Raw genomic sequence first — 13,854 nt, 5'->3', positions numbered from 1 at the left:
TATCATAAACAACACTCTGATTTTCATCCTGCTCTGGGGAATTCAACTACTTCTAAGAAATCAACTAACAAATGTGTTTGACACGATAGATGTATGGATTGTTGTAAGAGTTAAAAAAGAAATCAACTGTTATAAGAACCTACACCCAGCCCCAGGGAGAGCCCACATGGTGAGGAACTGAGGCCGCCTGCCCACAGCCTGCACTGACTTGCCAGTAAATGTGAGTCCAATCTTCAGATGACTGAATGTCTGATCGACACCTGAACTACCAACTCATGAGAGGCTGAGTCATTAGGAACCCAAGCCCTGAATTCCTCATCCATAAAACTTATATGTGATATTTTTCTGATAAATAATTGCAATAGATAAGGAATATGTGGAAAATATCCTTTTTTCATATGATGCATTTTTAAAGAAGGGTAGAAGGATTCACAATTCCATCTTCTTTTTGAATGCTTTTGAGCACTCTTTGCGGTGTCAGCAGTCAGTGGTTGGGGACACATGGTGGCCCCTACCAAGTGACCCCAACCAGCCAGCTGGCTCTGGCATTCCCGGACCTTCCCAATTCCCAAGCAGCTGGAGGTGGGATAGAGTCAGGTTTCAAATCTCCTGGGGCCCCACCCAACCTGCCAAGGAGACCAGAGAGGAGGCCAAGCCCATGGAAACTGTTCATATGACATACTTTATTTCCAATCTACAACCATTAAAAACCCTTTGTAAGTTTACACTGTACAGTTATTTTCATGTCTGAAATAAGACATCGGGGTGGGGAGAGCTGGTGGATTGGGCCATGGTCATCCTAAGCAGTCAATCCATTCTGGGGAAGGAGCCTTTTGAAGACAGTGTGGGGAACAACAGGCGAGGAGAACAGTTTGGCCCAAGGATGCCCTTGGTCCCTTCCCTTCCAAGGCCTTTTCCCTGGGGGTCCCCCAGGGCCCACGACTGCAGGACCACCACCAGGAAACCAGGCCAAGCAGAAAGGGGGCTTCACAGTATTGGCGGGGTTCTAGGCAGAAGGATCAGGTAGAGGATAGCTTCTGAATCTCTTGCCCAGTCTCTGGGGTTTGGAGCTGATTTTTGGCACCATCTACAAGGTCTTTCTTGGGGGGTGGGGGTGGGCACGGCTGGAGATTCTTTCCTTGAGGAGTTAGGTTTCTTGCTATTTGGAGGGAGGCCACTGGACTCATTGTGAGGTTCTCACGAGATGGACAGACAGGATTTGTCACCTCCTGCTCCCCAGGACTCCAGGCTAGCGCAACCCCACGGAGCCTTATATAAAATCCAGACAAGTGGGAGAGGTGATCAGAGCCAGCCCAGGGGCAAGCCAAAGAGAAATGGATTTTTCTCTCTGTCCTCCAGTTTCCAAAAAGAGACCCCTGGTTGGAAAGGTGGATTCCTAATCTCTCAGGAGACCAGAGAAGGCTGTTGTTTCTACGTGGACCAACTGGTAGTCTCCATCACCAGGTGCCAACTCTCGAGTCAATCACTAGGAGGCTGTTGACACCCAGATTGCTGGGCCCCAGCCCAGAGGTTCTGATTCAGTGGGCCTGGGTGAGGCCACTAACTTGCATTTCTAATAGTTCCCAGGGGGTGCTGATGTGGTCCAGTACTATGCTTTGAGAATCACTGGGCTGGAATGATACCTCTGATCACATCAACCTCAGCGACCTGGTACCTTTGGATAGTCCCAGGGACCTGGGGCATGGCTGGTAAGGTCCAGCCTTAGAGGACCCCAAGGGTCGTGTGGTGAGCCCCCTGTTCAGAGAAGTAAACTAAAGGCACAGAGATCAGTGGCAAAGCTGAGAGGAGATGGGATTCCAGGGCCCAGCAGAGAGGGGATGGTGCTGCAAGGCTTCCAGGCCATGAGAGGGACCCAATCCTGGTGCTGGTCACAGAATCCTAGATTCAAGCAGGCCAGGCCCTTATCCTTGAGAGCAGGTTGAGTGGCTTCAGAATGGGATGTGACAAGGAAACCAGGCACCCACTACCCCTCAAGACGCCTTGGTCCCTTCAAGGATGCTTAAAGGAAACCAAAAAGTATCCTTTGTCCAGAGGGCTGGGAAAGGGAAGGCAGAATGGGGAACAGGACCAGTGGGATAGACAAGGGAAGAAGAGGGTGGGCAGGGCAAGTGGTGGGGGACTCGGACCCAATATCAAGTCCCCTAACCCCTTTGCTTTTTGGGCCCATGGACTTTGCAGACTTCGTATACTGTTGGGAGGAATGAAGGGCGGGTCAGAGTTAGCCGTCAGTTCTGCCAGGATGCAGTACCCTGTAGGTGGTGGAACTCCGAGGAGAGGAGAAGCACTGGAGGGTGTCAAACACACACATCCTCTTCCTCCTCCTCCTCTTCCATGGGAAGTGCTGAGGTGGAGCAGACAGGAAGTCAATGTGCTTAGAGGTGGAACCGGAGCTGGGGAGGATGTGGTTGGGGCTGCGTGGAGCCCAATGAGAAGGGCAGGCAGGGCTGCCTGCAGTATTGAAGGAAGGGCCCCCTTGGGTGTGAGGAAATACAAAATAAACAAACATTAGAACCTAGGATGTACCACCCAATCTGAGGGAAAATACTAGAGTTGGGAGACCACACACTCAGGTACTTTTCTGGTGGGACAAGAAAGTGAGGTGGGAGAAATGCAGGCGTTGACAGGAAAACCCAGAAGGGAGCAATGCTGGGCCAGCCACTCTGGGAGGGGCGAGTGGCAGATGCTGCAAGTATCCTGGGACTTCGCAGAGGAAAACCCCACCGTGGACCTGGACCTGCTGGTAGGAAACTGCCAGAGGAGCGGAAGAGGCGAGGAGGAGAAGCTGGGTGGGGGGAATGATACAAGAGAGGGTGGGAAGGGAGCAAACAGACTGAGCCCAGAGAGAAAGGGAGTCACCCAGGGCCACAGAAAGTCAGGGCAGGGGCTCATTCACCATTGGCGATGCAGCACCTGCTGGGCATCCAGTCACCTGGGTGGGCTCTGGTTCTGGCCCTGCCTCTGGTTCGATGTGTGTGACCTGGGGTGAGTTTCTCTCTTCTCTGAATCCTCAGCTTGAATCTGGGTTGGGCCGGATGATCTGTGGCTCCTTTCCATTCACTGTGAGAGGGCTGGTGTCCATGTACACCCCCAGGGCCGGAGCACGGATGGGCTGGGTCCAACTCAGATCCCTTTACCTTTGTGTAGAACGTTATGCTTTTCCAAGTAGACTCGTAGGCACAGTATTGTATTTGGTCCTGACCACCACCACATGAGGTAGGAAGGGCCTGACCCTCACTTTATAGCTGGGGAAACTGAGGCATACAACAGCCTTGAGTGATCTGATCAAGTTCATTCAAGTGGCTGGCAGTTTGTTATTTTCTAAAAAGCCATCTGGAAAACATTTAGATTATCTTAGGGCTCACCTGTTTATACACCAACTGGCTCAGTGCATTGAAAGACATATTATAAAGTTAGTAGGATTTACATCCTGGGGCACACTTGCTTGCTTTCCTGGACTGGACGAGGAGAGTTATGTAACCTGATGTGTCTCTCTTTTTACTGCGCCTAGCCGGGAATTCAAGAATAAAACTTAATGGGGGTGATTGTGGGAATAATCTCGGGGAGCATTGGGGAATAATTTTTGCCTTCTGACTTCTTTCTGTTTTCTTATTGAACACTTAGCACTTCAGACTGTAAATGGCCTCTGATGTTTTCTGGGCTGGATTGAGGACCAGGACTCCATACTCCTAGCATGGTGCTCTTCTGGAGAGAGCGCACCATGGTTACTGATTTAAAAAAACGGTGGACACAAATGGGGTGGCCAGGGATGACAGAGGCTCTCCCTATGGGCTTGTTAACCATGCAGATTCCTGGCCTTGAAGTCTGGGGTGGGGACCAGAAAGCTGCATTTTTCATGAACTCTTATCAGATTCTGATGCAAGGGCCCCCAGGGAGATCAGGGACTCCAAGTGGCCCTGTTCCATTCGGGGGTTGCTCAGTGACATACTTTGGTGGTTTGTACTCCAAGAAAGCCCTCAGTGAGGTTTGCACAGGAAGCAAGGCAGAGCTGAACTGGGGAAGCGGGGAATCTGGCAGCCCAAGGTTCTAGCCTAACACTCAGTGCCTTTCTGGCGGGTGTCTCTGGGATGACACCTGCCCCTCGGTCTCATTTCTGCGATGGGAGCACTGTACCCTTCCTTCCGAGGCTGCTTCCTCGAGCTGGTCTGGAAAGGGCTGAAGGAGATGGGGGCAGGGAAGTCATTTCTCAATAGCAAAGTGCTCTCGGCTGGGTGTGCTGGGGATGGTGATTTCTAAGGAAGGATTCGGAGGGCTGAGGAGACTGGAAGAGGAAGGGCATTTTGGATGAGGGGAAGGGGGGAAGTAGGGCCTAGAAGCTGGGTGTGCTCAGGTTGAATGGCAAAACCACGAAAGGTGCATGAGTGTGGGCCAGGGGAGCCACACTGGCTGTCCAGGGGTGGGAGGATCAAGTCTTCAGGCCCTTGGCCTTGTCCACAAAAGCCAGCGGTAAGATTGCAGGCACCTGGGAGGGCAGCTGGTGGAGGAGAGTTTCTGGGGAGATCAAAAGGGGGTGGGGCACTTTGAGTTCAGAGAAGCAAGACCTTGTAAAGGTGTTTTTAAATTGGGTTAGTCTTTAGGAAAAACGGTTGGCAGGGAGATGGAGAATTGGATTTGGATACCTTACAGACGCACAGCCCAAGACCCACTGATGAACCAAAATGGTTTGATTTTCATTTCAAGACATTTCATACATTTCAAGAAATTTCATTTCATACAGACACCATTTCTTCCAGGAGGGTCTCAGAGAAAGGTCAGATAAAAGAAATGCGAAGTTGCCCATTTTAGAGTCAACCCTGACCACCCCCACCCTCTACTCTGCCACTTCTCTTTAATCAACTGGTGCCAACCCATGGACCCAAGCCAAGGAGAGACTCTAAGGGACTTGGACCCCAAGGTTCCTCAAGACTTTGGTTGTAGAGAATGGGAATGGGGGGGAAAGGGGGAAAGGGTGGGGTATTAAAAAGGCAGAAGGGTAGTAGGAGAGAGGGGTGGGTGAAGGGCAGCATTCCTTCCCAGGACCCCCAAACCCCCACAGAAATCCCTGCTGTGGGTCAGGCAGTTTTCTGCTTTGGGAATGTTACCAAGACTTAAAAGGCATTTGAAGAAACAAATCAGACTTAGAAATTACACTCCAGAAGAGTAGAGAGCTTTTACAAACCATCCCCCCACCCCACAAAAAGAAACACAATCCATTACCAATTAAAATGCTAAAAATCAAACCAAATCAATATTTACATGTAACATCTTGAACCCGCTGAAAGCCCGGGTCCAGAGGCTTCGGTAAGAACGGCGAGGCATGGTCTTGCACAGTGGCATGCAGGAACCAGAAACGGGGGCTTATGGGACACTGCGAGCTAGAGCCTCCGACACGATGCTAGCTGGGGGCCAGGCAAGACGACAGCATGGACAATCTTGGACGAGACGGTGGTAAGGCTGAGCGGTCGGTCTGTAGGTGGAAGGCTTCCGGTCTCATGGGAATTCTGCCCCCAGGCTTGGAGGGCAGCCTCCCTGGCCCTCTGTAACTCAGAAAGGTGGCAGAAGGCCTCTGGTGACTTGTGCCTGCTGTGAGTGCCTTCTCCTGGAGCTAACCTGGGAGAAGCCTCTGTGAAGTCACCGGCTAGGGAGCAGTGGCATCCTCTGGCGATGGGGCCCCGGCTCCACCGGCCCACAGGTCAAGATGGCACAGGGGTGTGGCTGGTGAGACTGGCCAGAGCCTGCCGGCCTGCCGATGGGAGAAAAGAGGAAGGACTGGGGTAGCTGGTCCACGTGACCCTGAGAGGGCAGGTCAGGGTGATGGCAGGTGGGGGTACAGGGTGCCTCGAGTCCTGGGGAAAAGCTAGAGAAGCTGCTGGCTTTGGGTCTTCCTGATGGGAAATTCCACTGACAACGTTGTTTTCATCCTGGTGCTCCCGCTCGGGGATGCCAGGAGTGCCGTGCCTACATGAGCAGGTGTGCCACCAAAAGGAGTGGACGGACACCACCGGGGAGCCGTATCTAATCACCCACATCACAATCGGCTGGATCGCTCCGGCAGCTCCCACGCACGTGACGGGAAGGGCAGGCAGTGGCGTCGGGCCTGGGAGAAGAGCCAGGAAGCTGAGCGGAAAGGCCGGCCGGCTGGCCAGAACTGCGGCAGGTGGGCACTCTGGGATCCACGCGCAAAGCTGCCATCAGAGGCCTTCTGGCAGGTCAGTTGGCCTGTGTGCTCTCACTCGGGAAGCTGCAGGGCCTCCCGCTCTCCGTCCACAGCCTCAGCCATTTACGGCTGGCTCACTCACTCCAGGTGGTGTCGGAGGGAGGGGAACGAGAAGCGACATGGGAGCGTCTGGGAAGCCCAAGGGAGCTCTGGTCGTGCAGTGGTGAAGCATTGGCTACCAATCAGAGTCCGCAGGGCTAACCCACCGAGCTGCGTCCCCAGAGAAAGCTGTGGCAGTGGGCTTGTGTGAAGCGTTACCGTCTGTGAAACCCACAGGGGCAGTTCCACTCTGCCCTGTAGGGTCGCTACGAGTCAGAACTGACTCGCTGCCAATGGGTTGATGTCAGTCCAGCCCTCCACTATGTCAGCGAGCATTTACAGACTGACAGCTCGGGGAGCAGGGCAAGTACCACGTGTCCTCTGTAGCTAACTGGTCAGTGGTGTTGGGGGAGCAGGCCAACAGAGACCTGTGAACCTGAGCCAGGAGACCTGAGCTGAGCGGCTGAGCTACCTTGTCCCCATCGGGACCCCAAGCCTGTCCACGGTGTTAGAAGTCTTCCTTTGTGCCAGTGGCAAGAGTACATGTCAACCTCCAATAAATTACCTTCGGAACTTAGGGGTAAATTAAATTATTAAAATAAAGTAAACGACCTTAAATATTATAATAAGGAAAATTAAAATAAGCAATCTGGGTGCTTATTTGAAAGTTCAAATAAACAAAAATGCATTTCTGAGCCCCACTCTACTGGGGGGTCCGGGACGCTCACTGACCTCCTCCCTAGAGTGCTCCCTAACCTGGCCAATCAGAAGGTTCTAACTGGAAATAGCTTTGTCCTCCACCAGCCCCCGGATGTAAACAGGGTGACAATGTGGTGCCCCCTCCAGGCTGCGGGGAAAGAGGCCCAAGGTCAAGGCAGTGGACGCTGAGGCCTTTGTGTGTGCACCAGGTCTTAAGACTAAGTCTAACCTGCTTCTGTCAGTGTGAATGAAAGTTGGGGCCTCCCCCACGTCATCCTGGCAAGGGGGGCAGTTCCAATGGCTTCAGGCCCTGAGCCTCACACGCTCCCACCTCATCTCCAGATCAGTGCTGTACCTAGGCTGTGAGCAGGGAGATCCAGGGCTCCAGGATTCCAGGCAGCTACTTGGTCCCGACGACCAGCCCTATCATACCTCCTAGAGTCACAGCAGCCCAGGACAGCCGGGATGGAAGGTAGCAGCCCTGATGAGAAGGGTGGGCCCTGGATGGGGATCAACTCCTCCGGGAGCTATGGGCTGAGTCCTAGCGCAAGGGCTGCTCTTCTTGTTGCAGTTTGCTCTCCCAGGGAAGGGGTGTGTGGTCGTCACGGAGGAGCTGTGAGCCCTTTCTCCTTCAGGGCACTGCCGAAGTGTGGCCCTTCCTCGGATCTTCCAAGAAGAGGTTATGAGGTGGAACCAGGCCAGGGTGGCCTGGTCCATCTTAGGACCCAGGGAGAGGGTCCTGTTAGATCTCTCTGTCGACGCTTCCAAAGTCCCATTTTGGTCTTTCTCCCACTTGCTGTCTTTCCTGGGAAGTCAGAGATCACCGCCCAGTGGTCACCACAAAACCCTGCTTTACCTTGATGTGACAGCTGTGTTCTGGCAGTGGTGCAGCTGTGGCCCCTCCACGGGGAGGGGATGCAGAGAGCATGGCCCCCCGCCTCGCCTCCGCTGGTTCTCTCCCGCTCCCCAGGGCAGGCAGGTTGAGGCGGGGTGCTCAGCTGTTCTGTCACTCGCTGGGGGGGGCTGCCCTTTCCTCCCCTCCCCAGCCGGACTCCAAAGGGTGCAGTCTGCACTTGGAAGGAGAGTGGCGGATGGCAGAGCGGGATGGCCGAGCAAAACAGGAGGTCAGAGACTGGGCGCTGCAGTCACAAACAGCATCCTAGGAAAAAGGAGGGAGGCGGTCAAGAGGAGCCAAGAGGCACTGACCACCCAGGGTCAGGCCAGGGAAGGCCATCCAGGGAAGGAATTAGAACGCAGCCATCCCTAAGATCCATTCTCAGGGGCTGCAGCCCCTCTGGGAACTGATTTTTTTTTTTCTTTTCTCTACTCACCTTAGAAATACACAATGCTCCCTGCAATAAATTCTGGAATAAACAGAAAAGAAAATGCACTTTGTCCTGGTCCTACAGATGAAAGATAAATTCTCAATGACAGCGAACACATAATGAACTTACCTTACAGAGCGATATTTTAACTTTGCAGAGCAGAAACACTCTCTTGCCTCCATGTATGTCTGGCCCTCCATTTTAATGGCTGTGTATTATTCCACCATGCCCTGGTGGCATAGTGGGTTATGTGCTGGGCTACTAACTGCAAGGTTAGCAGTTCAAAGCCACCAGCCGCTCTGCGGGAAAAAGATGAGGCTTTCTACTCCCTTCGAGAGTTAACAGTCTCGGAAATTCACGGGGCAGTTCTACTCTGTCCTATAGGCTTACTATAAATTAGCACCAACTCGATGGCAGTGAGTTTTGTTTTTAATTTTTATTTATTCCACTGGGAGATAATACCTTGACCAACTGATCTAATTTACTTTTGATATGCATTTAGGTAGATTCTTTTTTTTTTTTTTTAACTATTAACAACACAGATTCAAACACAGGAGTTAAAAGGCTGCTTGGTTCAAATCCCAGACCTTCCACTCCCTGGTTGTGTGACCCTGGACAAGGCACTTAACGTCTCTGAGCCTTTGATTTCCTCCTCACCAAACGAAGGGTCAAGAAGCCTTCAAAGTTGGTGTGAGGGTCAAATCTGGTAAGGCTTGTCAAACACTTGGCATAGGTCCGATCCACTCACAACCATCAAGTCAATGCTGACTGGTAGGGGCTCACCGTGGGTTTCCGAGACTGTAACTGTTTAAGGAGTAGAAAGGCCGGTCTTCCTGCCGAGCTGCTGCTGGTTTCAAACTGTCAACCATGAGGATTGCAGCCCAATGGGCTTGTTAGGCACTCAATAAATGTGAGAGATTTTTATTAGTAATAGAACCTTTTTTTTGCAGAAATAAGTATCTTTTCCCACCTCTGAGAATATTTCCATAGGTTATAATCCTATAAAGAGAACTACTGAGTCGGCAGGTAGCATTTCCCATTCCCATACTGAAGAGTACCCTATTACGACTTAGCCGGCCTGTGCTGCTGTGTCTTGATGCAGGCTACCTGGGCATGCTCAGTGTGTGAGACCACAATGAGCTGTAGGCTTACAGAGGCTCAGCATGAGGGGTGCCAAGATTCCAAGCAGATATTAAACTTAAATAAAATGTATATGCACATATATATGTCATTGAAAGAACATTTATCAATAAGGCTCTATGAAGTTTTAAAAATTTTTCTAAAAGCTAAAGAAAGTTTTAAAAATGAAATGTATTGGAGTCAGAAGGTGAGCAGGGAGCCAACAATGACAGGTACAGGGGAATAGGAAGTGTTCTAAAATTGATGGTGAGGCGGGTGTAGCTTTGCTGGTCGTCTTTGCTCAATCAAGTTGTATCTGAGAGGAATTACTGAGAGGTGAACAATGGATAAACATGATGGTGGGGCTGGAGGGAAAAAAGCAAAAGGAAAGAAGGCGGGGGGAAGTATATATATGTAAATATATAAAAATAGGTGTACTTGTGTGTATATATATGTACACACACATACACACATACATATGAAACAAGCAGATGGACTTTGGGCCTCTACTTAAATCTTACCTCAGTACAAGAAAGGTTTGTTCTAATAATGTGGCATTGTGTGCTAATCACTTGTCAGGTGTATGATAATCACAGGACAGATGTTGAAGACAAAATGGGTGCAAATGTGGTGAAGAAAGCTGATAGTGCCCTGATATAAAAAGGCAGTGTCTAGGGCCTTAAAGGCTTGTAGTTAAATGTGCGGCCCTCTAAGAGGGAAGTAACAAAGACCCCGTGGAAGAAGCACTGCCAGCCTGTGTGATCATGAGGTGCCCACTGGAAGTGCCAGCCTGTGTGATCATGAGGTGTCCACTGGAAGAGGGATCAAAAGTTCAAAAACAAGCAACCAAATGATGTGAAGGGGCGTGGAAGTAGTAGAGACCCAAAACCCACCTGTAAGATAATTGGACAGCCCCTCTCAGAAGGGCCACTTGGAAGGGATGTTAAATCCAGGATGTGGTATAGCACTGATGAGTGTATTCATAAAAAATAAAAATAAAAAAAAGAAAGCAACAAAAGGGCAATGAATGTACAAATGTGCTTTACACAATTGATGTATGTGTGGATTGTGATAAGAGTTGTATGAGCCACTAATAAAACGATTAAAAAAATAAAAAATAAAAGAGCTCCCAATAAAATTAAAAAAAAAAAAAAAGTTAAAAAGAATCAAGTGTGCACCCACTACTAAGGGCAGTATAAATGGGACACACACCCTTGAAAGACAATTTGGCACATTTACCAGATACTTTAAAAACCTATGTTTTTATCCTACAATCCCATATTAGCAACTCAAGCCTAGGGAAATAATAGGAACTGTGGGAAAGTTTTGCAGCAAGATACTCTCTCATATCCGTATTAGAGAAAAACTAGAAACCACCTAGACGTACGGAACAAGCCAAGTGGTTTTGTTGGGCCAACCACACACCCAACCAAAACCTAATTCACTGTCATCGAGTCAATGCTGACTCATCGTGACCCAAAGGACAGGGTAGAACTGCCCCGTGCGTTTCCAAGACTGTAACTCTTGATGGGCTTAGAAAGCCCCCACTTTCACCTGCAGAGCAGCTGACGGTTTCAAACTGCTGACCTTGTGATCTGCAGCCCAATGCATAACCCACTGCACCACCAGGGCTCCCCAACCTCTCCCACCCCCAGCCTTTCTCAATTTCCCTGAGCCCCCCACCTCCAACCATTCCTGAGTGTACAGCAAACTATGTGTATGGTACCACCTCCGGCCACAGCTCATTGGACCATGGGGTACCCAAGTCAGGCTGGACTGATCAGAGTTCCTTTTTGTGGGATTGGGCCAGAAGCTTTGAGTCTGTGCTCTGTGAGGTGCTTAAGCTGAAGGATGTGATCCAACCCGAGCTGGGCCAGCCAGCCAAGGCCTGTGCAAATGCAGCAGCGGACAAAGAACGGAGGAAGACAGCAGAGAAAATGAAGTTCAGGAGAGGGAAGCTGCTGAGGGCTTTGTGGTCCCCGGCCCCGAGTTCTGTGAGATCCTCCGACAGCCTTCGAGGGGACCTCCATAAACCTAACCTCAATGCATTCTTTCGCTAGTCTGTAAATAATCCCTATCTAAATCGGGTGTGTATCAGGATAAATTCAAGGTGTGTAAATAATCCCTATCTAAATCGGGTGTGTATCAGGATAAATTCAAGGTGTGCAAATAATCCCTATCTAAATCGGGTGTGTATCAGGATAAATTCAAGGTGTGTAAATAATCCCTGTCTAAATCAGGTGTGTATCAGGATAAATTCAAGCGTGAGGAGAGCAAGAAGAAAAAACTCAGAGGAAAGGTGAGCAGTGATGGGTGGCGTTTTGGTGGGGAAGGGCCCTGTTCAGCATCTTGCTTTCTGGAGGATCCCAAGAAGCTCTGGTTTGTAGGGCTTGCCGGTTCTGGGGGTGGAAATCTTCCTGCCATGCTGATTTCAAACTACCACGGTCATGTTCCTGAACACAGTGGTGTGCGCAACTGTCTCCAGCACACCACGGGGTGGCCAGAGAACAGGGAGCCCCCTGGCACGCTAACAATCTCTGGGAAAGAGGCTCCTGGAGCCATGCTCACTGTGGATGTGAGGTACCATGGAGTCCATGCCAAGCCACGGCGACCCCATGCGTGACAGAACCGAACAATGGACTGTCCCGTGCCATCCTCACAATTGTTCCTAGGCCTGAGCCCATATTGTAGCCACTGTGTCCATCCATCTCCTCGAGGGCCTAAGTATTGCCGACAGAAGGAGCAGCATGTTCACAGACCTGAGAGGGAGAAAGGAGCATTCTGGAACACTGAAAAAACAACCCGTGCAGAACACTTGAGAAAGCGGAGCGGACCCGAGACAAAGACAAATCAGACTTCTTCAGGAGGTTGGTAGAGGAGATGATGAAAACTTTATTTCTGAAAGAAGGATGTGGTTGCGGTGTGTTCAGCCCTTTGTTGGAGTCACTGTGGCAATCTATCTCCTAGAGAGCCTTCTTTTTTGCTGCCCCTCGGCTTTACCAAGCATGATGTCTTTCTCCAGGAACTGGTCTCTACTGGCAACTTGTCCAAAGTACGTGAGATGAAGTCTTGTGATCCTTGTCACTAAGGAGTATTCTGGATGTAACTCTTTCAAGACAGATTTGCTTGTCTTTTTAGCAGCCCACACAACTCTAAATATTCTTTGCCAATACCACAATTCAAACACATAGATTCTTTGGTTTTCCTTATTCAATGTCCAACTTTCATAAGCATCTGAGGCAATTAAAAATACCATGGCTTGGGTCTTCAAAGGAAATTCCTTGCTTTTCAACACTCTGAAGAAGTCTTGTGCAGCTGATTAACCAAACACAAGCATCTTTTGATCTCTTGCCTGCTGCTTCTATGAGCATTGATTGTGGATCCAAGCAAGCCAAAATCCTTGGCAACTTCAACCTTTTCTTCATTTTTCATGATGGTACCTACTGTCCAATTGTGAGGGTTTTGGTCTTCTTTTTTAAAAAATCATTTTATTAGGGGTTCATACGACTCATCACAATCCATACATACATCAATTGTGTAAAGCACATTTGTACATTCATTGCCCTCGTCATTCTCAAAACATTTGCTCTCCACTTAAGCCCCTGGCAGTCTTCTTTACATTGAGTTGTAATCCATACTGAAGGCTGACTTTGATCTTCATCAGCAAGTGCTTCAAGTCTTCCACACTTGCAGCAAGCAAGGTTATGTCATCTGCATACTGAATGTTATTAATAAGCCTTCCTCCAATCCTGATGCACATTCTTTTCATATAAACCAGTTTCTCAGATTATTTGTATAGCATACAGATTGAACAAGTACAGTATGATAGTTAGGTTTATTGTGACAACCCGGCCAAAAGGAACACGTGGGATCAATCAGTCACAATTTGATTGGAGGGCAAAGAGCTAAACAGCTCTGCAAGGCCCGCCGCCCTCTTCTCTTGCTCTCTGGTGATTGGAGTGTGCTGGAGCTCAGGGGCTGCTGCTGGAGCTTGTTCTCTGCCCCAACCTGTGAGCTACACTACCTATGGGCCAGGACAACCCATGAATTATGTTGCTAGAGCTTGAGGCTTCTTCAAGACCTGCATCTCCACACACCCCTGCTGGTGCCTACAATGCTTGAACTTGAGGCTGGTGGCAGGTTGCCTTGCATCGTTTGAGTTCAATATCCCATCTGGGCTTGCTTCGCTAAGCTCCCCGAGCTACTGACTGTTGCTGACCCCCCAACCCCACCTCCGCTGTTTGCTGACTGTGGCAGACTGCTTACCTTGCCAGAGGGGAGGACTCCTCTGTCAGCCTCCTTGACCTTGGATCCGGCATCACGTGTGAGTTGAAGTACATTAACTGTTCCATGGAAGTGAGTTGAACTGAACCCTCTGTACTACTGTGTGGACTACTTAGTTGTTATATTCCTTCTCGCTGTATATATATATATATA

General features: G+C 49.9%; 1 protein-coding gene across 2 annotated transcripts in view; it reads right to left on the bottom strand.

Moving 5' to 3' along the window:
- Positions 1–663: 663 nt before the first annotated feature.
- Positions 664–13,854, bottom strand: part of SOGA1 (suppressor of glucose, autophagy associated 1) — a 69,578-nt gene continuing 56,387 nt past the window's right edge. Inside the window, exons 14-15 of one of the 2 annotated variants that reach the window (XM_045295137.1) lie at positions 8,305–8,337; positions 664–8,132 (exon numbers count right to left, since the gene is read on the bottom strand). In XM_045295137.1, coding sequence (XP_045151072.1) covers positions 7,980–8,132; positions 8,305–8,337 — 186 coding nt within the window. In that variant the 3' untranslated portion in view covers positions 664–7,979. The remainder of the gene's footprint in view (positions 8,133–8,304; positions 8,338–13,854) is intronic. The other variant, XM_004697973.4, reaches the window with a different exon arrangement.

Source organism: Echinops telfairi, unplaced genomic scaffold, assembly GCF_000313985.2.
Source record: "Echinops telfairi isolate 266 unplaced genomic scaffold, ASM31398v2 ScPeMD7_5592;HRSCAF=6446, whole genome shotgun sequence".
In the NCBI taxonomy this organism is placed as follows: Eukaryota; Metazoa; Chordata; class Mammalia; order Afrosoricida; family Tenrecidae; genus Echinops; species Echinops telfairi.
This window is presented reverse-complemented; position numbering and strand designations above follow the sequence as displayed.